Source organism: Peromyscus californicus, unplaced genomic scaffold (assembly GCF_007827085.1).
Source record: "Peromyscus californicus insignis strain IS unplaced genomic scaffold, ASM782708v3 Scaffold_21__1_contigs__length_65335640, whole genome shotgun sequence".
Classification (NCBI taxonomy): domain Eukaryota; kingdom Metazoa; phylum Chordata; class Mammalia; order Rodentia; family Cricetidae; genus Peromyscus; species Peromyscus californicus.
This window is the reverse complement of record NW_026294514.1, coordinates 63,503,914-63,528,315: the sequence shown is the minus strand read 5'-3', so window position 1 is coordinate 63,528,315 and position 24,402 is coordinate 63,503,914. Positions and strand designations below refer to the sequence as shown.

Here is a 24,402-nt window from a genome sequence, read left to right as displayed (position 1 = left end):
ATGCCCTGTAGATGTAGGCTTAAAATTGGGTGAATTGTGAACCCTTGGGAAAGACATAGAGCCTTATTTCTGTCTGTAATGTTGAAACGGTTGAAGTCCATTGAAATCCCAGCCAAGTTGTGAGTCCAAAGACGTCTCCTCTGCACCTGGCAGCAGCAAAAGAATCCTAGTGGGGTATGCTTGCTCCTCACCCTCACTCAACAGAGCATGCACTATGGGGTCATCACTGTGCATCTTCCAGGAGTTATCCCGAACTAAGCATGCAGGCATTTATGATTTGGGTAGTTGTCCATTTCAGAAAAAAGTGAAAAGTTCTTCTTTCTCAGCACTGAGCCCACCTTGCCAGCTCTCAGGACCATCCCAGCACTGTCAGTGTTCTGCTAAACTAGTGGGCAAGCATGTTCCTGGCATGACTGCTGGCGTGAATCAGCTTGCTCCCCTCCCTCTAGCTTTACAGCTTACCTCATGAGGATTGGTATCTCCGTGGTTTAACACTTCTCCCAAGTTCAGACTTGCTTAGACAAAGCATGAGTCAGTGGCATGTCACATGCCAGCGTCCTGCTTCCTCCTTTCTATTTCTACCCATCCATGTTGCCTCTTCATGTGTTGCTGTACAGAACTTTTGTTGTATGAGTCCAGTGTCCCTGTGGAAATGTGCTGTGTGAGTAGCCTGAAATTTGGGTGTTCTTAAAAATGTGTTATTGAAGCCAGAATTTCCTTTGCCATAAAAGCCAGAGGTTTATTAAAAATCTATAAATTAGTTAACACTTCCTATTACTTCATCACAACTTTGATGTAAATATTTTTTAGACAGTATATAAAATTTAAAACACACACACACAACTAGTGTCTCATTGTGTAACTTTTGCTGGCCTTGAACTTAAAAAATTCACCTACCTCTGCTTTCTAAATGTTAAGATTAAAAGCGTGAGCTGTTAACTCTAGGCTAAAATAAGATTTTTGAAGGATAGTTTAAAGTTTAAAGCTCTCACCTGAGCTGGTCAGAGCAGAATCCTCAGCAAGAAGGAAAAGCCTGAGAGTGGAGCTTGGCTTGGGACCCACACCCACATTCCTTCCACTGCACTTTATTAGGGAACTGAGCATACAACCATAAAGAAAGGACAGCAGACCTTCCCACCCAGAGCACCTCACCAGAGCCATCAACCTTACACATCCCTGCTTGCTGTGGTCCTCACTCTTTCTTCCTTACACACAGTGACGGCCTTGTTCATCCATGGCCATCATGTGCATACAGTGTGTGTACCATGCAGGCTGGAACAACCACAGTACCTTCTACCTACCTGCTACAACCCAGGGCCCAGCTTCTGTATTTCCTTGATTTTAACAAAATGAGTTTGTTTAAATTGGTTCTCTTTTTTAACAAGGTTTACAAACTGAATTTTATAGATAAAACTCTTAGTTAATCTATAATAGTTAATCCCCTCATTTAAAAAAATGTATGCCAGTTCGAGGCCGGCCTGGTCTACAGAGCGAGATCCAGGAAAGGCGCAAAGCTACACAGAGAAACCCTATCTCAAAAAAACCTTTAAAAAAAAAAAATGCCATTTATTAAGCAACTGGGTCATTTGTTCTGTAGAAAGCTACTTATTTTACTAGAATGTGATGGCACATGTCTATCCCATCACTTAGGAAGCAAAAGCAGGAGGCTCCCCCAGGGTCACAGTCATTTTGTTGTGCTGCATAGAAAGTTTAATAGGCCAGCCTGCGGTCCATAATGAGACTGTCTCTGAAAAATTATTTTTGTCTTATATTTTAAATTTACATTCCTATGATTTTATTTAGCATATTTCACCATCTCTTATCTCTTGGAACTGATGGGTAAGGTTTAGATTCACGTTGTTTAGATTCAAAGTATCATGGGTGATGTCATGTACTGCCTGTCACATGTTATAGGCACCCATTGTCTCACTGAAAGTGAAGTTGAGAGTAATCATTGGTTGGATACAGGTCTTGTCTGTTCATTTTGAAGTTTGCTATCAAACTTACACCTTGGACTTTCATATGATTTTAGATGATTTTTTTAAATTAATTTATTTATTATATATACAGTGTTCTGCTTGCATATATCCCTTCAGGCCAGAAGAGGGAGCCAGATCTCATTACAGATGGTTGTGAGCCACCATGTGGTTGCTGGGAATTGAACTCAGGACCTCTGGAAGAACAGCCAGTGCTCTTAACCTCTGAGCCATCTCTCCAGCCCCGATTTTAGATGATTTTTATATCTATCAAGGATATTATCCTGATTTAAAACACCAGTTTACTATGCCAGATGTGGTGTCACAGGCCTTTAATCGTAGCACTTGAGAGGCAGAGGCAGAGGCAGGTAGAGCACCATGAGTTTGATGCCAGCCAGGGCTACATAGCAAGTCCCTGCCTCCAATCAATCAAACAATCAATAAGTAAATAAATAAATGAGAGTTCACTGTAGATTCTGGTATTGCTTCTTCTAATTAAATGTTTTTGGGTTTTTTGGGGTTTTTTTCCCCCATAAAGTAGAACCTCTCGACAGTGATGACGTGGCTAGCTCCCAAAACAGTCTGTCTGGGGAAGGCCAGTGCCATTCTTTGAATTCGTTGGTGCTCTGGCTCCCACCTTGGATACACATTGAAAATATTGTTGTTTAAGCCTTGTTATTAACTCAGAATAGATGCTGGATGTTGTATCAGGCACTTTGCTATTGCTGTACTAAAATAATCCTGACGAAAGCAACTTAAGGAAGGAAGGGTTTGACTTTGTGATCACAGTTGGAGGATGTAGTGGGAAGCCATGGTGGAAGGAGCTGGAAGCCGCTGGTCACATTGCACCACAGTCAGGAAGTGACCAGTGCTGGTGCTTCGTTCACTTTCACCTTTTTATTTAGTCCAAGACTGCAGACCTAGCTCCTGGAATGGTGTTGACTATAGCTGAGGCAGTCTTCCCACTTCACACAACCAAGATCCTCCTTCACAAGCATGTCCACAGACTAACCTGGTCTAGATCATTCCTCGCAGGTGTGCTGAGAGGCTTGCCTCTTAGATGATTCTTTTTTTTTTTTTTTTTTTGGTTTTTCGAGACAGGGTTTCTCTGTGTAGCTTTGCGCCTTTCCTGGTACTCGCTTTGGAGACCAGGCTGGCCTCGAACTCACAGAGATCCGCCTGCCTCTGCCTCCCGAGTGCTGGGATTAAAGGCGTGCGCCACCACCGCCCGGCCTCTTAGATGATTCTTATCTTGTCAAGTCCGACTGTCAGTGAACATTACTTTTTTAAATTTAAATTGTCTCATCTTAGGCCACTGTATGCTCATTTGGTTGGCCCCTTTATTCTTTTGGTAGAGTCCAATTGTCCTGTGATGGCTTCTTTGCTTTCTGCTCCCTTACTCATTTTATATGATTCCTGTCTGTCCTGGGAGGTAGCATTCTTTAAGAAGCCACTGTAAGCCACCTTTTAAGATACCTGTCATTGGCTGGTTGTGCTACTAGTTCTAGTGTGCATACGGGAAGTACCAGCATTGGCCTGGATTTGGAAACAGTAGAATTTTATTGGCTATTCAATCTACTGTGATCTCTAGTGTTAACAGGTTATACAGAGTAACTGTTTGCCTTGTACTCACTGGCTTATGGTTTAATCATTGAGACAAGCTTGACAGACTCCTATCAAAACCTGCCAAACTTGTACCAGACCGCATTACTTGTCCTGCTAGTCTCCTGTTTATTAGAGATAAGCAAGATTAATGGTGTCATCAGCTATTATTTTGTGAACAGAAATTTTAATCAAATAAGAGCCAGTCAGCATGCTGAGTACCGTGCCCTAAGTGAGGCAGAGGAAGGGCAGGCCTGCTCTGGTTGAGGATCCATGAGCATATGTACAGTGAAAGGACAAAGATAGGGCTGCTAGGCAACAAGTTAAGACTGCAGGATCTCAGGGTCCGTGGGTTTGCAAGGGTCAGTAAAAGGAAAGGATCTTACAATTGGAGTTTACATAGAAAGAAAAAAGCATCCTGGTGGCATATCTCTGGTGTAAAGGTCCAGGGCAGGAATGAATACCATGTGATCAGCAGCATTTTATGCCAGGCTAGGAGATGGCCTGTCCCAGAGCAATGGATCCAGTGAGGGGGAAGACTGGACAGTGAGCCCAGCAGTCTGTTTGGCTGTAGTTTTGAACTGCTAAACTAGAAATGCCGGTGGTAAACTTGTTTGTTGGGTAGGTGGTTTAAGGCAGCACTTGAGCAGATGTGCTGCTGGTTAGAATGTTCATGAGTGAAGGCAGCAGTGGGAATAGACAGAAGGAAATAAAACTAAGACTTTAAAGAAGTATGAAAGAGTCCAGATGATTCCAAAAATGGGAAGTTCTTGAAAGTTGGAGATTTGGAGCTGGGATAGGAAGAAGGGAAGTTTTTGAACTTCACTGTCTAATGGAGTAGTTATTAACCATATGTAATGGCTGAATTTTAAATGACGGCAATTCCATCCCTCTTTTGCCCTAGCCACATTTCAAATGATCATGGCTTAGTCGCCAGCATAACAGGCATCATCCCACCACCATGGACGGTCTGTTAGACTAGGTGTTGGTGACAAAGCAGTGCTGCCAACATGAGACCTGGGGGAGCAGGGGTTGGTCCTGGTCTGGAACGCAGGGATGAGATGTCATGTTAGATACGCTTAGCTTGTGTAGCCCTTGACTTGAGGCTGTCGGAGACATTGGGAAAGGAAACTCGTTAGGGTGGTGGGGCCATGACATTGTGGGCGCTCCCTAGCCGGTGACGACCTCAGCAGAAAGAAACGGGAACCATCGGGGAGATAAAGGGAGAACTGGGAGGAGTTTTTTCTATCCTGTTTTTTCAGAGATGGGATAGTGCCGGGGTGGGGGTGGGTTAGCCCGGTGATAGCTTACCCAGCATTCACGCGTCTTTGGGTTTGATCAACCAAAACCAAAAAGAGAAAGGCAAGCAAAGATGAGTACCATCAGGACATTACACAGGTGGAGCTCGGTCAGTCCTGCTTTAGCCAAGAGGAAGTCTCTGCTGGCCAAGTAATGATTTCACTAGAGTATTGGGAAATGCTGACTACCAAAAACCAAACAAACAAAAAAACCTATGGGAGCTTGTCAGTGGGAAAGAGCTAGAGCCAGTGAGTGTAGCATGGAAGATGAGAGCTTGAGAAGGGAGGAAGACATGCCGAGACGACGGAGCTGAGAAGAGAGGGAGAGACTGTGTTTGAGAGTTGTTGAGGAGCCTCCAGGGTCTTGGGTCCCCTGTGTACTTTCAGGGTCTCCAGGTTCTCTGTGGTGGAGATGCTCTGTAAAATCCTCGGAATGAGGCTTGTGGTTAAATATAGGATTTACATGTTTCTAAGGGTCTGAAAGTACTGTTTTGAGTGTTGAAACAATGAAGTATTAATGCTGTATATTTGATGGACCTATGTTTACACTATGTTTATACCGAATTCCTGAATTTGAAAAGTATTCTGTATTACTCTTCTATTCAATTTTTTTGGTTCTTCTGGTTGTTGTGAGCACAGTAGGTAAAAGCTAAGCGCATGGATCGAATGGTCCGGGCACTTCCTTCTAGATGTTTTCAGACACGGAACTTCTGCTCTTGTGGTTTCTGCCGTAGCTGATTTTTCTTCATTGAAGGCAGCTGTCCATCTCTGCACACAGCTGTAGGGTCCAGATTAAGTGACCCTGCTGTGTACTCTTGAGAGAAATACCTTTTGTAACCTGCTGTGGTCACTTAGTTAGGAGTGTCTGAAACCTCTGTTGAGAAAGTTTGAAATGCTCACTTTGGCTGTTTTGAAAGAGCAATCATATATGGCTTTTATTTGCTTTGTTTTGTTTTTACAGGTATGAATCTCCAGAAATAGCCCTTAATTGTGGAATAATGTTAAGAGAATGCATCAGACATGAACCACTTGCAAAAATCATTTTGTGGTCGGAACAGTTTTATGATTTCTTCAGATATGTGGAAATGTCAACATTTGACATAGCTTCCGATGCATTTGCCACGTTCAAGGTAACGCTGAATTCTGAACACACTTGCAAGTCAGATCGGCTTTGCAGTTCCCAGTCTGTCTCCCCTACTCTATACACGACTGCCCTCTAGTGGAAATAAAAAAGATGTATTTTATATGAATTGTTATGTTTTAGGTATTTGTAGTAAACCGCCCCCCCCCCCAACACACACACAAACCAAAACAGCCTAAAAAGGTGGAAAAATTAAATTCTCATATCTCATTGGAAAGGCAAAAGTCCTGTAAGGTCAAAATTGCACTTTCCTGTTAAATCATCCACTAAATGTGGCATGGATAATATACAGAATACCCACCAACCAGGCTTTCTCTTGTGATGGGGGAATTCTCTGCAGTACTTCCTTTGGTTAGCACTAGATGAGGTGATGTGATTGCCTCTGCTCAGAGGCCATGTTTTTTGGAATATATGTTATTAAATATAAGAACCACATTCAGTATGGAGAAACCCACTATTGTTGACAAGGCAGGGTTCACCTCCTCACACCAGAGCATAATTGAGTCACAGCAAAGGAGCAAGATCATCTCTACTGTTCCCTCCATCCCCATCTGCCTTACTTACCTCCCTGTGCCTTTTCATATACTGAATGCACGTGTGTGACCCCACCAGTTTCTTTAGTTGCAAGCTTCTGTTTATGGTATATAAATGAAGCAGCAATCTTATATTTTCTTTTTTTCCCCCATGAGGATAAATCTTGATGTATTATATCCCCCTAAATGACCTTATAAGTTGTTGAATTCGTGTTTAGTATACTTACATGTAGCTCACTCACACTCAGAAGCCATGAACACTTAACACAGTGAGAAAAGCTCACTTCCCTAGTAAGAGCTCAGCTTTTTAATAAAGAGCACCTGAGGTAAGGACATGTGTGAGGGTGATGAATACATTGGAAGAGGATGAAGGCCTGGGAACTGGCCAGTAGGGTTTCACCCTGGCTGAGAATAGTGTCACCGTGTGAGTGGTGCCAAGGGTTCATCTCCCAGAATCAGTTCAACTTCTATAGAAGCTTTAGGGAAGACCTCAGATGCATATGTGTGACTGTCATGTACAAGGCAAACTGCAGTGAATTTGAGATCATAACACGGTCACTGTGATGTCCTAGGTGTCACTGCAGTGGTGGGATAGGACTCATGATTAGAATGCATCGATGGAAGGGAGTGTCCCATTCAGGAGCAGCAACCCGGCACGCAGGGAGGTGTAGTAGAGTGCCTGTGTCAAGGAGAGACCAGTGTGGAAAGACAGCCAGGGTCCAGAGAGTGGCAGCACTCTGGGCGCAGGAGGGTGAGGGAAGAGGATTGAGGAGCAGCAGTGGTGTGGGAGAATGCAGCCAGCCTCCTGACCACGTGGAGGACATGGATGACATGCTCCTGGCACAGATGGCCAAACTGGCTCCAAGGTGAGAAGTGTGTGCTGGCTACATGCCGGAAGTGTGAAACCTGATGGTCTTGTGTGGCCTTGCTGGTAATCTCATCTCAGTTAGGTTTGCTTCTTCCATTTAGCTCTCCTCAAGGGTAAGATGGTGATGGAGCCACTGTGGGTAACAGCCCTCTCAGGTTATGGTAGCAAGAAAGGAAAGGGTCTGGCAGAGCCAGGCGGGCGGTGTCTCCTTGAAGAAAAGAAATTTCAAAAACCACTTCGGATTCAGAGGGTGCACTCCAGAAAACAGCTCTGAGCCAGTCTGGCTCTAGATTCCAGTGTTCCTGGTAACACAGAAAGAGAGAGCTCATGAGAGGCTCTGAATAGTGAACAGAGCATGGCCTATAGGCAAGACCATATATTTGCAAGGAAGAGAGAGACCTTCCCTCTAATCTCAGGCTAGCTAAGTACCAGACAGATCCAGGCTACCTTATTCCCTGACGATAATTCTGGTCAGAGCAGGAGAACCCCCCTGAGGGACAGGCCAGCACTTCCCGACAAAGGTGCCTGTGAGAAGTGAGCAGGGCTTCTCCTTTTCCTATTTGTGGGTATCCCTCTGCAGAGGTGGCTTTCTGCATGTTGTCCTTTGAGAAAAGATACTCTGCACAGTTTTCAGACACATGGAGCTTGTGTGACAGGTGCTGTGTCTTCACACTAAAACCACCACCCCCACCCCCACCCCCGTTTTTCGAGACAAGGTTTCTCTGTGTAGCTTTGGAGCCTGACCTAGAACTCTCTTTGTAGCCCACGCTGGCCTCAAACTTACAGAGATGTGCCTGCCTCTGGCTCCTGAGTGCTAGGGTTAAAGGCACGTGCCACCGCCACCTGGCTTAAAACCATCCTTTTTAAAAGTGTCCGGGATCCAGAGCTTGAATGAGTACTGAACTAGCAAACCAGGTGGCCAAATACCTGCTAGTGACCAGCAGGGGTTTGTTTTGGGGATGAAAGAGATGGAGAGAGACGTTTGAAGCTGACAGATAACTTGTACTTTTCAGACTAAAGGAGCACAGGAAGACAGAGTAGAGCTTGGAGCTTGAGATTACAATGCCTGTGACAGGTCTAGAGTGTTTCCAGAGAGATGACTTACTGTAAGCATTGGAAGGGAACCTGTTTGCTGACGGCATGCCTGGCTCACTAAGAGGGAGTTTAGTCTGCTGATGCTAAGAACCCCAGGTCAGGAGTGCTAAGGGTTTTATCTGCTAGTTAAAAGTTAGGTAAGATACAAGTACACAGATAGCACCGCCACGGTGTGTAGAGCAAGCATGTTGCTGTTAGGTGACTCCTTCCTGAGAAGCTTGAGGACATGGTGTTGGATGTTCTCAAGGAGATAGGGAGGTAAGCTTAAAACTAACTGAGCAAATGCTTATCCATGTCATTGGTAACTGAGTGTTACCACTCAAGGTGAGTTATGTAACAGATCTCTATGGGTTCTCCCATCCAGCTCAGCTGACCTTTTTTTTTTTTTTTGGTTTTTCTAGACAGGGTTTCTCTGTGTAGCTTTGTGCCTTTCCTGGAACTCACTCTGTAGCCCAGGCTGGCCTCGAACTCACAGAGATCCACCTGGCTCTGCCTCCCGAGTGCTGGGATTAAAGGTGTGCCCTACCACCGCCCAGCTTAGCTGAACTTTTTATTAATGACTAAAGGGTGACTATGTATACTCATCAAGTATGCAGAAACTGGATCCTAAGATTGCTGAAGATCTTGAGAAGCCAGTATAGAACAGGATGAAACTAAATGCAGATAACTTGAGTATCTAACCTTATAAATTACAGGATGAGGGAGTAAAGTAAATAACTGGGTGGTTATTGTTTTGCACCAGCTGAGCGCCAAGGAATACAGACACAAATTATTAGAGACAAATTTTACAGAAGCCAGAGATTCAGAATTGTGAATAAAATCTGCCATTTCAACATTATACTAAATAAAACACTTAAAAGCAGTGCCAAACAAGCACAAACCACATGCTCTCTGCAGTGATAGACATTTTTAAGGGTCTTCTGACTTTCTATGACTTTCTTTATACTGCTTATTCCTTGACCCAGAGAGGTAAAGCATAACAGTAACAGTCACTACTAAGTGCAATAATTGCTGAGTACGGTTATAACTAGACTATAGTTACCCCTGTTCAAGAGTCTTACCACCATCTTTGTGAGAAAACTGAACCCAGGAATGGTAGCAGTCAGACAGGTGCAGAGGCCAGACAGTGTGGTGGCTTCCTCAGAGTGACCACAGCTGAATGGCATCAGCAGTCCACTGTCTCCCTTTCAGGGAAATATTCCTTTCCACATTATTTCCAGGTGTGCTTAGACAAATAGGTGACTTTTAGAAAGTGATTAGGGACTCAGGTCCCTGTCATTCAAGGAGTGGCAAAGGAATGGGGACCTGCCATGAGACGCTCGTATTTGAAGTGGGGTCTTTAGAAAGTAGATTAAACCCAGTCTGTCTCTCCAGCAGTTTATGGCAGTAACGCAGGGACAAGTTTAACTCTAGCTCAGGGAACTCTGTGACCCTGTGACCTCCAAGGGGTGAACTGCACAGGTAGAACTGAGTTCCATGTCCTTGGACATAGTCAATCATTAAGTGGGACGTAGGGCCATCTTACTTGCCAAGGCTCTGTGAAAATAAGCACTCCTTCTGGGAGGTAGCAGTAGTCTTTCAGGAGCTCCAGGATCATCTCTGTCACCTGCTGCCTGGAGTTAAGGGACACTTGGTGGTTTAGCCCATCTTAAAAGTTGGCTGCTCTCCCTTCTCTGCTAGACATCAGACAAAATCCACACACCCTTTTCCCCAAGTTGTATTGGGGACGGATCCTCTTTTTGGGTTGTGGTTTGGTTTTGGTTTTGGTTTGTTTTTTTTTTTTAAAGACAGGGTTTCTCTGTGTAGTTTTGGTTCCTGTCCTGGAACTCACTCTGTAGCCCAGGCTGGCCTCGAACTCACAGAGATCCGACTGCATCTGTCTCCCAAGTGCTGGGATTAAAGGCGTGCGCCACCACCCGCTGTCTACCTCGGGTTAGACCAAGTTTTCTAAGTCACTGACTCCACACTGACTACAAGTCCTTTTCCCTTCACTTTTGCTACCACCTAATCTTACCCCAATTTAAGGTTCCTTCCTTGTCCAGGAGATGGAGGTACTGCCAGGACCCTGTCTCTTCCTTTCCCCTGTATTATTAGCCAGCTCTTAGCAAGTACTCATTTCCAACAAATCCTCTGCCATCCCAGGCCCTGGATGTCTTCACAGAAGGCTTTCATGCTGTTATACGTAAGGTCCAACTCCTGCCTTAGCTGCCTAAAGTACCCCCTTCGGTCCCATCTACCCTGACACCATAGAAATTTGTTTCCCAGATTGACCACAGTCTGAGTTCCCAGATGATAACATGTGGGTAGAGAGATGTTGGGGATCTCCCTTTCTGCCCTGTGGCCCTTTTGTCAATCTCTTGCTCCTCTTTACACCATAGACCTTTGCATCTTAGAGCAAATACTTTGTACTGACCTGTTCTGAAACTCCAGGCTGGGTTGAGCGTTAGCACCTCTCAGATGCTCTCCATTAGTCTTCTGTAGACTGTGACCAGAGAGCAGTGGGCTCTGGCTGCACTTACTCAAATTGTCCACAAGAATTGTTCAGCCACAAAAAAGAAATGGCACTCACTGTACACAGACACATTTAATCTCTTACTACCCCCACCCACCCACTCATCCATCCATCATCCAGTTTCTGAGTGCCTGCCTTGTTTTAGGTATTGTTTTGAGGTCTGGGGATTCAGCAGTGGCTCATATATTTAAGCCCTGTCCTTGTGGTACCAAGCATGGTAGCAGGCTAAGGGGAAGAGAATGCTCTTTGACAGGCAGGCTTGGATGTTTTCTCCGTTAATACTCCCTTTGACGTCATTGTGTTCCTTTCTGCGTTGCAGTCATTGGCACTTGCTAAAGTGCTGGCCACGCTACCACTTTCCTTTTTGCCTATGACAGAGGAGTCGGTGGTGTCTGCCAAGTGGAGGTCCTGTATGTAAAGTCAGGCTGAGCGGCAGATGTGTACTGAAGGTTTCTATAAAGTGACTACTGCATCTCCAAAAATGCTGGAACTGAATTCTTTTTTATTTTACCTGTTTAATTCTCATGGGAGACTTGGGGAAAATGACCAAAGTTTCCTGAACATCCTTATTTAAGTGAGTGAATTCAGCACAAACCCTATCCAGCAGTTTGAGTAGCTGTAAATCTTTGGGGTGGGGTTAGAAGCCTTTTTAAAAAGCATACTGTGAAGAACATTTAATGTCACGCTTTCTCAGACATGTCTTCTGATTTTCCTGGTTCGTTCATTGATTTATTTAATAATACTAAGCCCTTGCTATTACTGGGTAGTGTTTAGGTGCCAGAAACTCAATGCTTGTAAATATTAGCGTGATTGTTGTGTTTATAGAAGTGACAGTCTAATGAAGCAGGGGTAGAGTCACATCTATGACCAGTCAGCAACGGTTTTCTGAGGAAGTGATGTCAAGTCAGTTCGGGGTCAGGAGCAGACTATTGGACAGACGCACAGAAAGCCTCTGCGAAGGGAGGTTATCAGGAGGTGAGCAACAGATCAGTTCTCTGCAGATCAGAGTCCCAGTATATCTCCACAAAGGAACTCCAGCTGGAGTGCTGTCCGTGTGCTCGAGCCAGCTCCAGAGAGCCGAAATGAGGTGTCTGACCCAGGGATACCAAGGTTGTTCATGGCCCTGAGTAAAATTCGAAATGAAATATTAAATACTGTCTGCTAATATTTAACATCTGTTTATCAGGCAATTTGGCACAGAATATTTTAGAATTCTCTTTCCTAGGAAAACATTAATGGAGAACATCTATAAAAATACATCTTTTTCTTTTTCTAGGATTTACTCACAAGACATAAATTGCTCAGTGCAGAATTTTTGGAACAGCATTATGATAGAGTAAGTATGTGAAATATTTTAAATAACATCTCTAACTTTTTTAACAGAAATTAACTGAAGATTTAAGGTAGGTTTTGTATCAGAATATTTGACTCTACGGTGTTTGTAAATGGTAATTACTGCTTTACTGAAACAACGTGGAGTACTGCTAAGTCTTGATTCATACACTGCCCCTTGCATCTTTTCTTATTTTAGAAGAGGAAATGGTCATTTTTGCTCCTGAGTGATAATCTAGTTAAGATGCAAAGAGAATTTAGTCTGACTTTTTTTACTTTTTCTTCCTTTTCCATCAGTTGCTCCCTACAAACAAAGAGGCAGCAGCTGATGGATTTGAGCAGCGCTGGCCTAAGTTGGCAGGACAGCAGCTTTGCTCCTGCCTCCCTGTGTAATCCTTGTGGCCATGGCCAAGGCACTTACTGATGGGGGGCTTAGAGATCCTCCTCGTTCATAAAGTGGGGACATTGCTTCCAGCTCAGTCAGTGTCGCTCAGGCGCAGCACCAGTGACCTCCAGAGAGCTGTCGGTGATCCCAGGTGCTTGGGCGACTTACTGTCCTTCAGTCACACAGCTGCTCCAGGGCTCCAGTGCCTTCCTCTGGAGGGCGTCTCGCTGTGTGTACCACAGTAGTTCCCAGAGCTGATGGGCACATTTAGAGGCTTAGAATACCTGTCCTCTTAAACCTCTTGTCTGTCCCATAAGACTCGCCTTAGTTTTTTAATTCTCCTAGTAGTTTAAATCTTTGCTGTTTTAAATGTTGTTGATGGTTCATCATTTGCTTTCCTAGTCCACTCCATCTTTAGAGGAGTCTTTAGAGACAGAACCTGTGCTTCCTCGTGTGTTCCTTCTGCTTCTCTCCCCTCTCCCAGCAGCATCATGGCATGTCGCTAAGCAAGCAGCCTCATAAATGGCTGAAACATTGACAGCACTTTATTTCTGCCATGAGTGTTTGGACATGGATGTTTCCTTTTGTGTGTGTCTGGTTTGAGGCAGCAGCCTTCATTGCATTGGGGCCTTACAGGCTTTAACACAGTGGTTCTCAACCTGTGAGCTGCTACATATCCTGCATATCAGATATTTACATTATGATTCCTAACAGTGGGAAAATTACAGTTCTGAAATAACAACAAAATAATTTTATGGTTGGGGTCACCACAGCTTGAGGAACTGTATTAAAGGGTCACAGCATTAGGAAGGTGGAGAACACTGCTCTACCATCAAACTGCCTGAGTCTGGTTTCAAGTGCTAGTAAGACCAAAGGTCACTCTCTGTGACTTCTTTAACCTCAGAATAGCAACTGCCTACTAATAGTGTGTGGCCTTCTGATGCTAAAGCTCACAGAGATAATGCTAGAACATTATAAGCAGTTAGTAATTGGTACCTTTATTACTACATGTTACTATCTTAATTTAAAACCTCCCACGCATAGACTACCTTATTTAAAGAAACTTCTATAGGCGATGAAGTCTGTTTTAATGTTGAAGTAAAATAGTTTCCTATGTAATGTTAGTGGATGTGACATCAGCTAGTAAGATTTTAGAAAGACGTATGTGAGATAACTAGCAGAAATGTGTGAAGTACAGTCAGATCTGAGGGAGAAGGAACTGAAGTCCTAACAAAAAGTACATGCTCCTAAAATCCTGACCACTTAGGGTTTTTTGTTTGTTTGTTTTGTTTTTTTTTTTTTAAATGACTAAAGCATGGGGAGAGCAATTAATTAAAAGACCAAAAGATGTGTACTGGTTGCTCTGAATTTTCTGTTGACATTCTTGAAGGGGACTCAGATTGCCTGGCATGGGTTAGCTTTAATGGCTCCTACCCTGGTGACATGTTCTTGTTAGTGTTGCCACTTTGAAGAACTGGTGGGCTCTTGTCAGCTCTGGTTTACAGCTTTGCACTCTCCAGTTTCTCAAGCGGTGACTTTTTTGTGTTTCTTCCGGGATATCTTTTCCTCTGCCCGTTTCTAAGCAGTGCTGCTCCGTTCACATTGGAACCCAGTTCTCACCTTCCCTGACCTCTGCTTAACACACTGCTGGGTTTCTCCTCAACTTTATACCTTGAAAGAACAGCGTCATTTTTCTCTTTGTTGTTTAGATGAATTGAGTCCCTGTATATAAAATAAATAGGAATTTTCTAGTTTAACACAAAGCAATGAGTATGGAAACTGTGAGAAGGAGTTAGTGCTTTATGCAGATGATTTAGGGTGCAGAGGAGGACTTTGTCAGAGCAGTCTCTGGATCCTGCTAGACCCTGGAGGGACCAGTCCCAGGAGCTCCCTGCATAGAGCAGCGGCACAGAGGAAGGAAGGTTTGACACCATTGTCAGTGAGAGAGCACGGGCCTTTGTTGATGTTCAGAGTCGGCCCTGGACTTTATAATGTTATCGCTCCTCCTTTTCCTTAACCTTGATGTATGTTTTCTGGTCTCAGTTTTTCAGTGAATATGAGAAGCTACTTCATTCAGAAAATTATGTGACAAAGAGACAGTCACTGAAGGTATGTCTGATTCCCTTTCTTGTGTCATTTGTTTCTCTTCCTTGTGTATTTGCAACTTGAATTTGGAGAATTGGGGACATGCTGATGTTGGTTGTAGACCTTTAGGAGAAAATACATTTGTGATTTGGGAGTAGTCAGGACTTTTACAGAGTTTGGGGTTTATTAGTAGTCTATATGGGGTAAATGCCCACATGTAAGATAGAGACATCAAAAGTGAGTGTAACAGGAGATGGAGGAGGATTTTATCTCCTAACAGTGCAGTATTTTAGATTCTGAAATATTTTTATAGGGATTGAAGTTTTTATTGGGCTGGGCAGTCATGGCATGCACCTTTAATCCCAGCACTCTGGAGTCAGAGGCAGGTGGATCTCTCTGAGTTCCAGGACAGCCAGAGCTACATAGTGAAACCCTGTCTCGAAAAAACCCCAAGAAAAGAAATTTTTGTTGATTTTGGTTTCATTTTGGTTTTGAGACAGGGTCTTGCTATTTAGCTAAAATTGAGCTTGAATCCTTCTGTCTAAGTCTCCCAGTGAAATGCCAAGCTTGGACCTGTAGCTAAAGTTTTCTCCAGTCCTGCAGCCGCTCAGACCCAACCAAGTAAACACACAGAGGCTTATATTGCTTACAAACTGTATGGCCATGGCAGGCTTCTTGTTATCTAGTTCTTCTATCTTAAATTAACCCATTTCTATTAATCTAGGCTCGTGGCTTACTGGTACTTTACATCCTGCTCCTCATCGTGGCAGCTGGCAGCATCTCCTCCTCCTCTCTGCCTTCTTGTTACCCCAATTCTCCTCTCTGCTAGTCCCGCCTATACTTCCTGCCTGGCTACTGGCCAGTCAGTGTTTTATTTATCAATCAATCATAGCAATACATTCACAAAATAGAGAACATCCCACAACATGGACCATCATGCCTTGCAGAAACATACTTTTAAATGGATTCGTGCCAACTAGATAAAGCATTCTGGGCGTACACCACATGTGGTATAGACTTGGCAGTAAGGGTTGGGGGCCAGCATGTGAATAGTGAAACTGAAATGCATAGCTTTGCTTGCTTTTATCAACACAGGATATGGACAATTCCATTTGAACCTTAATCCTGCTAAATGTAAGAGTGAATCGTTGGCAAACTGAGGAGTTGGGAATACAGCTCAGGGGCAGTGCTTGCTGTGCAAGCATGAGGACTAGAGTCAGACCCCAGCACCCACGTGAGTGCGGGGCGGCCACGGCAGTCAGCCTGTGTGCTCGGGTGGTGGAGATGGAAGCCCAGGGTCAAGGTGGCGTGCTAAACCAAATCAACAAACTCTAGGTTTGAGTAAGACATTCTGCCTCAATACAGCAAGTGGAAAAGTGGCTGAGGAAGACACAAGTATTGGTCTTTGCCCCCCCCACACACACACATTCCCATATACCCATCTACCCATATACAGCCACACGTGTGTGCCTACACACATCAGCATGTTTGTAAACCACACACATGCAGCTGGCAAACTATGGCCTAGAGTCCAGACTCAGCCAACTGATTGATTTTTGTAAATAAAGTTTTATAGGAACACAGACATTTATTTATACATCATCTTTGGCTGTTTGAAACTGTATCAACAGATTTGAGTGGTTGTCACAGAGATCATATGACCTACCAAGTTTAAAATGTGTGTTGTCTGACTTTACAGGACTGCTGCAGGCCTCTGTATGTCTTACGGTGGTTATTAAATATGTAGCAACACATCCATTTGTCAGGAAGTTAGTTCTACAGGAACTGGAGGTGGAATTCCAAGGATTTTAGAATCTCATTTAAATGTTTACTAGATGTATTTTAAATTCCACTTTGCTCAGAATTCCTCAAAAGTACCTGATTTTGTATTGATGAGACACTATTCCTTCCCTGTTGGCAGCAACTTTATATCCCTGAGTAAAACTTCATTTTCAGTGTCCAAAGCCTTTGAGTTCTCAGTCATCTTGTTTGAGATAACTAAACTGCAGCTAGTCTTGATTCAGAATGCCTGTAGCTTCTGTGATAGATGGTGAATGCAATGAAAGCCACATCCAGAACACCCACTGTGAGTCTTCATAGAATGCAGGCAGGCCGCTAACTACCTTGAAAATTAGTGATTATAGGACTCAGAGTGATATGAAGCCTGAAGTTTTTAATTATAGAAATTATTATATTGCTGGCACAAGCCTTTATTCCCAGCACTCAGGATGCAGAGGCAGGTGAATCTCTTGAGTTCAAGGCCAGCCTGGTCTACAGACTGAGTTCTTGGATAAGAATTACCACACTGCACTTCGGTTATGTGGGGGATGGGGCACGTGTGGAGGTCAGAGGACAGGTTAGGAGTCAGTTCTCCTCTTCTCCCACGTGGGTCCTGGGGATGGAACTCAGGCTGTCAACCCTGATAGGAATGAAGCACCTTTACCCACTGAGCCATCTCGCCGGCCGGAAACCTGAGTTTTATCAATTCTTTTATGAACCTTAAGTAGCATAGATTTGTTTTCCTGACCAACAGATTCGGGGTGGGGATATGAATACAGGTGCTGGAGGGGAGGCCAAAAGAAAATGTGAAATCCTCCAGCAGCTTTGGTTACAGGACAGCCATGGGCAGCCCACATGGGTAATAGGAACCTCTGCAAGAACAGCAAGTATTCTTAACCACTGAGCCATGTCTCCAGCACCACAGTTTTTGAGTCTTGGTTTTTGGTGTTTGTTTTTTGTATGATGAGAAGCTGTTTACCTAGAGGTCAGTTGTTAGGAAATGTCAAATATCTAGAGCTCATCTGGGAACCAGGTTGGTTGCTAAAAAAGCAGCTGCCATGAGGCACAGTTCTGTGCTTATGTTCCCCATATGATCACACTTGAGTGTCTCACTGCATTCTCCAGAGGTCAGTACCATCCCGACCTCATTGTATACATAGTGAAGATAACGTACAAAGAAGGCAAGTAACACTCCAGGTTACATGTCTGAACCCAGGCAGGCTGGCACAGGACATGCTTTACTCTCCGCCTCTGTCCACGAAGATGATGCTGATGCCTGCTTCTAGCAGGGTTCACAGCTGGCACACTGGGCACACTGGGCCTCAGCTTGAGCTCAGCATGAGAACACATGGAGGAAGGTCTCAACTGAGCAGTAACCATTCGCATGCTGTGAGTTTATATGGTCTATCGAGGACGCACTGGAACAGGCAGAGATGGTCTCAGCTCGCTGCTGTAGTTCCTTAACAGTCAGGATTGTTGAGGAGCCTCCGCTGGACTTAACAGCTTTGTGAGGCAGGAGTGAGAAAATGAAAACTTTAGCATGTGTTTATGCAGATATCACCCTTCATCTTGGAAAGCCCTGCTAAATATAATTTAAAACGTGTTGGGGAGAGGGGCTTAGTTAAGATTAACGAACAGAAATTCCTAGTATCCTTTGTTCTGACCACTTTCTTGGGTAGTGGTTATTTATTGTGTTGTTCATTTTTATTTTTGCTGTTTCTTGAAACCTGTCTCTACTCTCGTGATTACTATAAAATGGGTTGTTTAATTTTTTATTTGCTTTAAGGCTTACTAATTTAATAAATGTGTTCTCAGCTTCTTGGTGAACTGCTGTTAGATAGACACAACTTCACGATTATGACGAAATACATCAGTAAACCTGAGAACCTCAAATTAATGATGAACCTCCTCCGAGACAAGAGCCGAAACATCCAGTTTGAGGCCTTTCACGTGTTCAAGGTGGGCTACACTGCCAAACAGTGCTCTCCTTCAAAGCTGTTCATCACAATTCCTAAAGGACTGCCTGATTACCGTGACCAGTGTGGTACTCAGTTCAGTGTCTAGACAGAAGCTGGGACCTGGAAATGGGCGGGCTATTTGGACTGGAGACTAGGAAAGTAGAGTGGAGGGGGCAGGAAACAGCTTGCAAGAAGGTTGTTCAGAGAAGTGTTTCCCTTGCTGCCTTCCTCCCCCATCCACCCCATCTGAAGCTGGCCTCCCACTCACAGGCTATCTACAGCTGATTGAGGACAAATGCAAAGCCAAAAGTATGGTATAATGCTTTGGGGGTGGAAGGGGTGTCCTCTTAAGATCTAATCTAACGTCTTGTGCCCAGAAATAATTTACTTGATTTTAAAATCAAAGCCAGTATTTAGTCCTAACCACGTTTCAAAGTTGGCAGAAAGAGCTTGGCAGGCAGTCTTTGTGCTAAAACATGTAATCATTATTATTTCTCTGTATCATTTAAAAATAAGCTCTTCTAAAGCAAAAACCAATTACCTGCCCAGGTAAGGTTTCTGTCTGCCCAGGAGCTTGCTTCTCTGAATGCTTCTCTGACAGACATGGTTTTCTCTTACGCAGGTGTTTGTGGCCAACCCCAACAAGACACAGCCCATCCTAGACATTCTCCTCAAGAACCAGACCAAACTCATTGAGTTCCTCAGCAAGTTCCAGAACGACAGAACGGAGGATGAGCAGTTCAATGATGAGAAGACCTATTTAGTCAAACAGATCAGGGATTTGAAGAGACCAGCTCAGCAAGAAGCCTAATTTCAATAAACACCTTCAGTATCCCATCCAACTTGAGCACTTGCTGTTAGCTACTCAGCATCAGGCACTCTTATCGATTCATGAGGAACATTACTGCTAATCTGCTGTTAAGTGAACGGTTTTCATTTTACCTTTTTGTTTTTCAGTCCAGGTTGGAGATCGTAGCTGCTGCTGCTTGCACATTAGAGCGCACGTGGCCTTTCCCCTGATCTCTGTGTCATTTCAGAACTCACAGACTCCATTTGCTCCAGGAGTTCTGAACATGGCTGGGTTCATGAAGGCAAATGTACGATGAAAGCGACATTACCTGACACCTGTACATCGGCACTGCTCTTTGCAGATCCCTGCAGTATGGCATGGGTACACCTGGCATCCCAGAACCAGATCATCCACCGTCACCGAAGGAACATGGCATGTACAGAGATTTTTGGAGATGAGAGGGGAACTGTATCCAGTGTGAGCTTTGGGGAACATAAAGTTGACGTGCAAATAAATTGATACTGAAACTTAGCAACTTCTCAAGTGTGGAGCTTCATAAGGTCATAAGGAAAGTGTATATATGCTTTTCACAGCTTTCTAGAACTTTTTGACATTTGATTTTCTTGAGACTCGTGAACCTGGATGTGTTGAAAGGAATTTTAAACAGTAGAGCTAGCAGCGGCACCTACGTTTCATTTCGACACTGCTTACAGGTTTCTTTTGTATATAATTCTTAGAATGCTCATTTCTTTTAAATCGTTTAATTTGTACAGCAGAGGAATGTTATTGTAGTAGTATGTAACTATTACCTGAGTTTTGCAAAAAAAAAAAAAAAAAATGCTCATATGTAATTGAATACTTGAGATCACATGAAAATGCTGATTTTACCATTTAAGGATCACAGCACTAAAAGAAAAAGAACCAGTGGGGCGCTGTTGGCAGGCGGAACTACAGACCTGGAACTCGGTCCACTACATGGGCTTGCAGAATATTGGCCTTATTCATTGAAAATGAGTCCTAAGATTGCCATATCTATGAATGATACAGATTATGCTAATAATGCTGATTCTTTGTGGGGTTGGGGGGCCTCTGTAGAGCACCCTTTCTTTCTTAGAGTAAGTAATACCCAGTACAGTAGTCGTGAAACTGAATAATTAAAACTTTGGCTTCTCTTAGGAAAAGAAGAGCCCTAGTCCTAGGTGTCCTCTGGGGAGATTGATTGTTTTTAATGTCCTTTTCCTTAAAGCTGCAAATTATCAGTATTTATAAAGCAACTGATTTTGCACCACTTTTTGTGACTGTGACCACAGCAGAACAATATCTCCTAGACTCTGTCTACATAAAGTGACTAGAATGGTGTCTAAGTGACACACAGATCACAACTAACAACTTAAAATCAGAGTTTGCCCGATCCAGTGCAGCATGGCTGTAGCTGACTAAACAATTGACATCATTATTCTTTGCTAGCCTCTCTTACTAACTGATTCATTGACCAGTAAAAGGAGCCTCCCAGCTGGGGTTTTAGCAGGTTTTAAGGTTTCCTTCAAGGAACACAAGTCAGAAAAACCACTCCAGAAGGTATAGGTGTGTTCTATTTCATTTAGAAGGCAGTCTACAATGAAGAGTTTCCAAGGCGCTCTCCACCAGGGTGTGTGTGTGAGAAGGAGAGGAGAGGGAGAATTCATGTTCGCTGGTAGAAATAGGGAAAGCATTTAGTCTCCTGGACAAAGAGATCCTCAGCAGGAGGCTGACCTAGTCATTGCCCTCCAGTGCTGTGAATTAGGATTTAGTGTGACAGCAGTCCTTACACCAAGTGGAAGGGGTGTCTCCTTGCTGGTTAGCTCTTAGAACTTCAGGCAGAAAAGAGTGTCCACTTGGGCAAACATAAAGTAGTGCTAGAGTCCTGGTGTGCAAGATGAAGTGCGGTGTGTCAAAGAAATGTGTGTTACTAATGCATCGGAAGCTGGAGGCAGAGAAGACTTCTGGATTGTTTTTAAAACAGAACAATGTGAAAACATTCAAAGTTGAAAAGTTGCATTTGATGTGTGATCATTTACTAGGTTCCTATTACCAAAACAATTCTCCTGGGTGTGGTTCCTTTGGTGTTATAAAGGGTTAATTTTACTTAAGGCAGTTACTTAATGTAATTTTTTTTAAAACCCTTTAAAAAAAGTGGGAGATGTATACAATTGTTAATGACATGGAAGTGTTTCCTTTCTCCTGAGGAAAAGTGAATTTCTTATCAGAATATCTGGCTGGCCCTGTAATTTAAATTAAAATAAAATTTTGGAGAAACTGCCTTGTGATGTCCTTTAGACAGTCACATTATGTCACTGTGGAGAGAGACATCAAGAGACACAAGCACACATTTTGTTAAAGACTGGACAGGAAACAGTTAAGTCGCACTCTTTGCCTACTCAAGAGCTAATGCACCCGCCGTGCGGTTTCCTGGCTTGCCCCTCTGTACAGCATGATGTTCATGTCACATCACCCTTCCTTGTCTGTCTCTTTGTCTGTCTGTCTGTCTCTCTCTCTCTCTCTCTCTCTCTCTCTCACACACACACACACACACACACACACACACACACACACACGGGCTGCAGGTTGACCAGGCACTCTCTGCTGCTTACCTCCATCCTAGCCTGAAAGAACTAGAAGAGCTCATAATCATGGAAGCCCCAAGGGCTGCAGTGTTCCATAGTCACCCCACAGATGCCATTGAGGTCCTTTAGTGGAAGAGGACAGCCTGATAAACTGCCTCTCCTGACCAATGGGAATGAGTTATTCTCCCATGAGATATTGATTCCCAAACCCCACTGCCTCCCCAAAATTCAACTGCTAGAAAGACAGACCTCGGAAGTGTCTGAACACATTCCATTTCCTACCATGTGTGACCATCAGTTTTCTCCTAAGGTTTCTTCCCCACATACCTCCACTGTTTTGCTAAGGCCTGGAAGGTCTGGGCCTCCACAGATGTCTCCTTGCCTTCACACTGCCTGGAGGGGCCAGGTGATTGCACAAAGCTGTAGCAGTTGTTTGTGACACATCACCCACAGTGACCTCAGAAACCTAAATGTCTGATTTTCCTTTGTGCCTGTCCTGGAGAGGCCAGTCGCACACACGCGCACACATACCAGGTTCCTAGACAAGAGATTATATCCTCTGCAGTTAATTTTCTTTCTGCAGTGGAAGTGCCTTTTTTGTCGGTGTCTACAGACACCACACAGGCGGCAGGTTGTATAATTTTGGCTGATCAAAATTAAAACTTAGCAATAGCTTGTTACCACCTACATCTCATTGGTCCCCGGAGCTGACGCATGGGGTAGGAGTGGGAATGGATACACTGTGTAGTGGCTGGGACTTCCTTTCAGTTGAGATGCCAAGATGAAGTGACCATTGAGTGGCAAGCCCTTGGAAACTCCCGAGTGCCATTCTCCAGCAGTTCCTTGGCTGGGTTTAGTCAGTGGACAGGGCTGGATACCAACCTGTTCAGGACCATTGGTACCTTGTACTTGCCCTGTATTGTGATGGTCACAGGACCCTCCTCTGGACCCAAGTATAGGAGTGACTGTACCCAGCAGCTGCCCTAGTGATGGTGACAACTGTGGCTGGTGGGAAAAGAAAGACCCAGTGCTTTTCAACCTCAGAAGTGTTCACCTGCCTCTGGAGTTTGAAGCCCCAACATCTCCATGGTAACCAGCTTTGATTCACTCTGATCCAAGCAGAGCTGCTTTCACACTTGAAACCCACTGGAGGGCAGTGTAGCTCCTTGGTTTAGTGCTGCAGCTTTACCTAGGCATTGACTGAAAAGACCCAGAAGCCTGGGGGTGTCCTGTGCTGGACAGCCTGGAGCTTCCTGGTTGAACAGCATTTTCAATCAAGAGAGAGTAGACAGGATTATAGAAACATGGGTGTGGAGGAAGCAAGCCCTGAGTGAATGTGTGTGGTTGACATGGGCTTCGCAGTGGTTCAAGACTCCACATGGTTCTTTGGTTTTTAGAGTCTGAGTGGCAAACCCTGAAAGCCCTCCTCATTTTCCAAGCATGTTGGGGCAGTGCAGAGGGAACCAACAGCCAGCGTTCCAGTGGGCTACATCTGGACATACTCCTGTAGAGCACACTAGTGGCTGAGGACAAGGCGACAACATCTGAGACTGGACATGCTCTCCTCTCTGAATGTCTCATGGCACCCGCACTAAGAGGTTAGCCTGGGCTGCTATGATTCTGGGATTGGTTCCCACAGACCAAGACCAGCTGGTTGTGGAGACAGGATACCCCCTATGCCCTACTCCCCACACCTAGAAGACAAAGTTCCAGGGACTGAAGAACAGCAGGGGAAACATCCCAGGCCTTGATACCCTAGGAGGCTTATGAAAAGCCATGGTTTCTCTTATGTGCATCTAAATAATAGCCCCCAGAGTCCCTGGGATCCTTGTAGAGGAGGAGGCAACCATAGGTGTGAGAGCGGGCTATCTGGGTGGCAGTTCGCTCTTTGTGGGCCCCATGGGCACAAAAGGGTGTATCTGTAGAGCTCCTCCAATTCACTCCCTCTGTTCCCCATGGAAGATGTGGAATTTTGACCCAAACTTAAAGTTGTGAGGGTTTTAAGAACTGTCTCACTGTCAGGATCTGTCGGTTTAAATCTGGCTGTGGTTGTGAAAACATGAGACAAAATGTCAAGTTCACCTGGGAGCAAAAGTGAAGAGCCATGACAGAACAGGTTTTCCCACTCTAACCAGCATGCCTAGCTTCATTTCTGCTCCCCGCTGCTGGCCTTCCTTGCCACATGACTGTTCAAGGTGGGGAGAAGGGTAAAAGCCAACTCTTGGGCTTTCTAGAGGGGCTGAGGAGAGTGCCATGCAGTAGGAAAACCCAGTGGGGGGGGGTCTATGTTTCTCAGTGCCCTTGAATATTCCCCAACTTTGATTCATCCTCTGGTTACAGAGGTAAAAAACAAATCCCACTGGGTCTGGTGACACTGGCTTTTAATCATAGCACTCGGGAGGCAGAGGCAGGTGGATCTCTTGTGAGTTCAAGGCCAGCCTGGTC

At 44.4% G+C, this 24,402-nt stretch overlaps 1 protein-coding gene across 3 annotated transcripts in view; it reads left to right on the top strand.

Moving 5' to 3' along the window:
• The window catches only part of Cab39 (calcium binding protein 39), an 80,517-nt gene extending 58,864 nt beyond the window's left edge, over positions 1-21,653 (top strand). For all 3 annotated transcript variants that reach the window (XM_052750548.1, XM_052750550.1, XM_052750549.1), the window contains 5 exons: positions 5,838-6,006; positions 12,302-12,361; positions 14,786-14,851; positions 18,422-18,565; positions 19,187-21,653. In XM_052750548.1, the coding sequence (XP_052606508.1) occupies positions 5,838-6,006; positions 12,302-12,361; positions 14,786-14,851; positions 18,422-18,565; positions 19,187-19,375 (628 nt within the window). In that variant the 3' untranslated portion in view covers positions 19,376-21,653. The remainder of the gene's footprint in view (positions 1-5,837; positions 6,007-12,301; positions 12,362-14,785; positions 14,852-18,421; positions 18,566-19,186) is intronic.
• Positions 21,654-24,402: the final 2,749 nt, after the last annotated feature.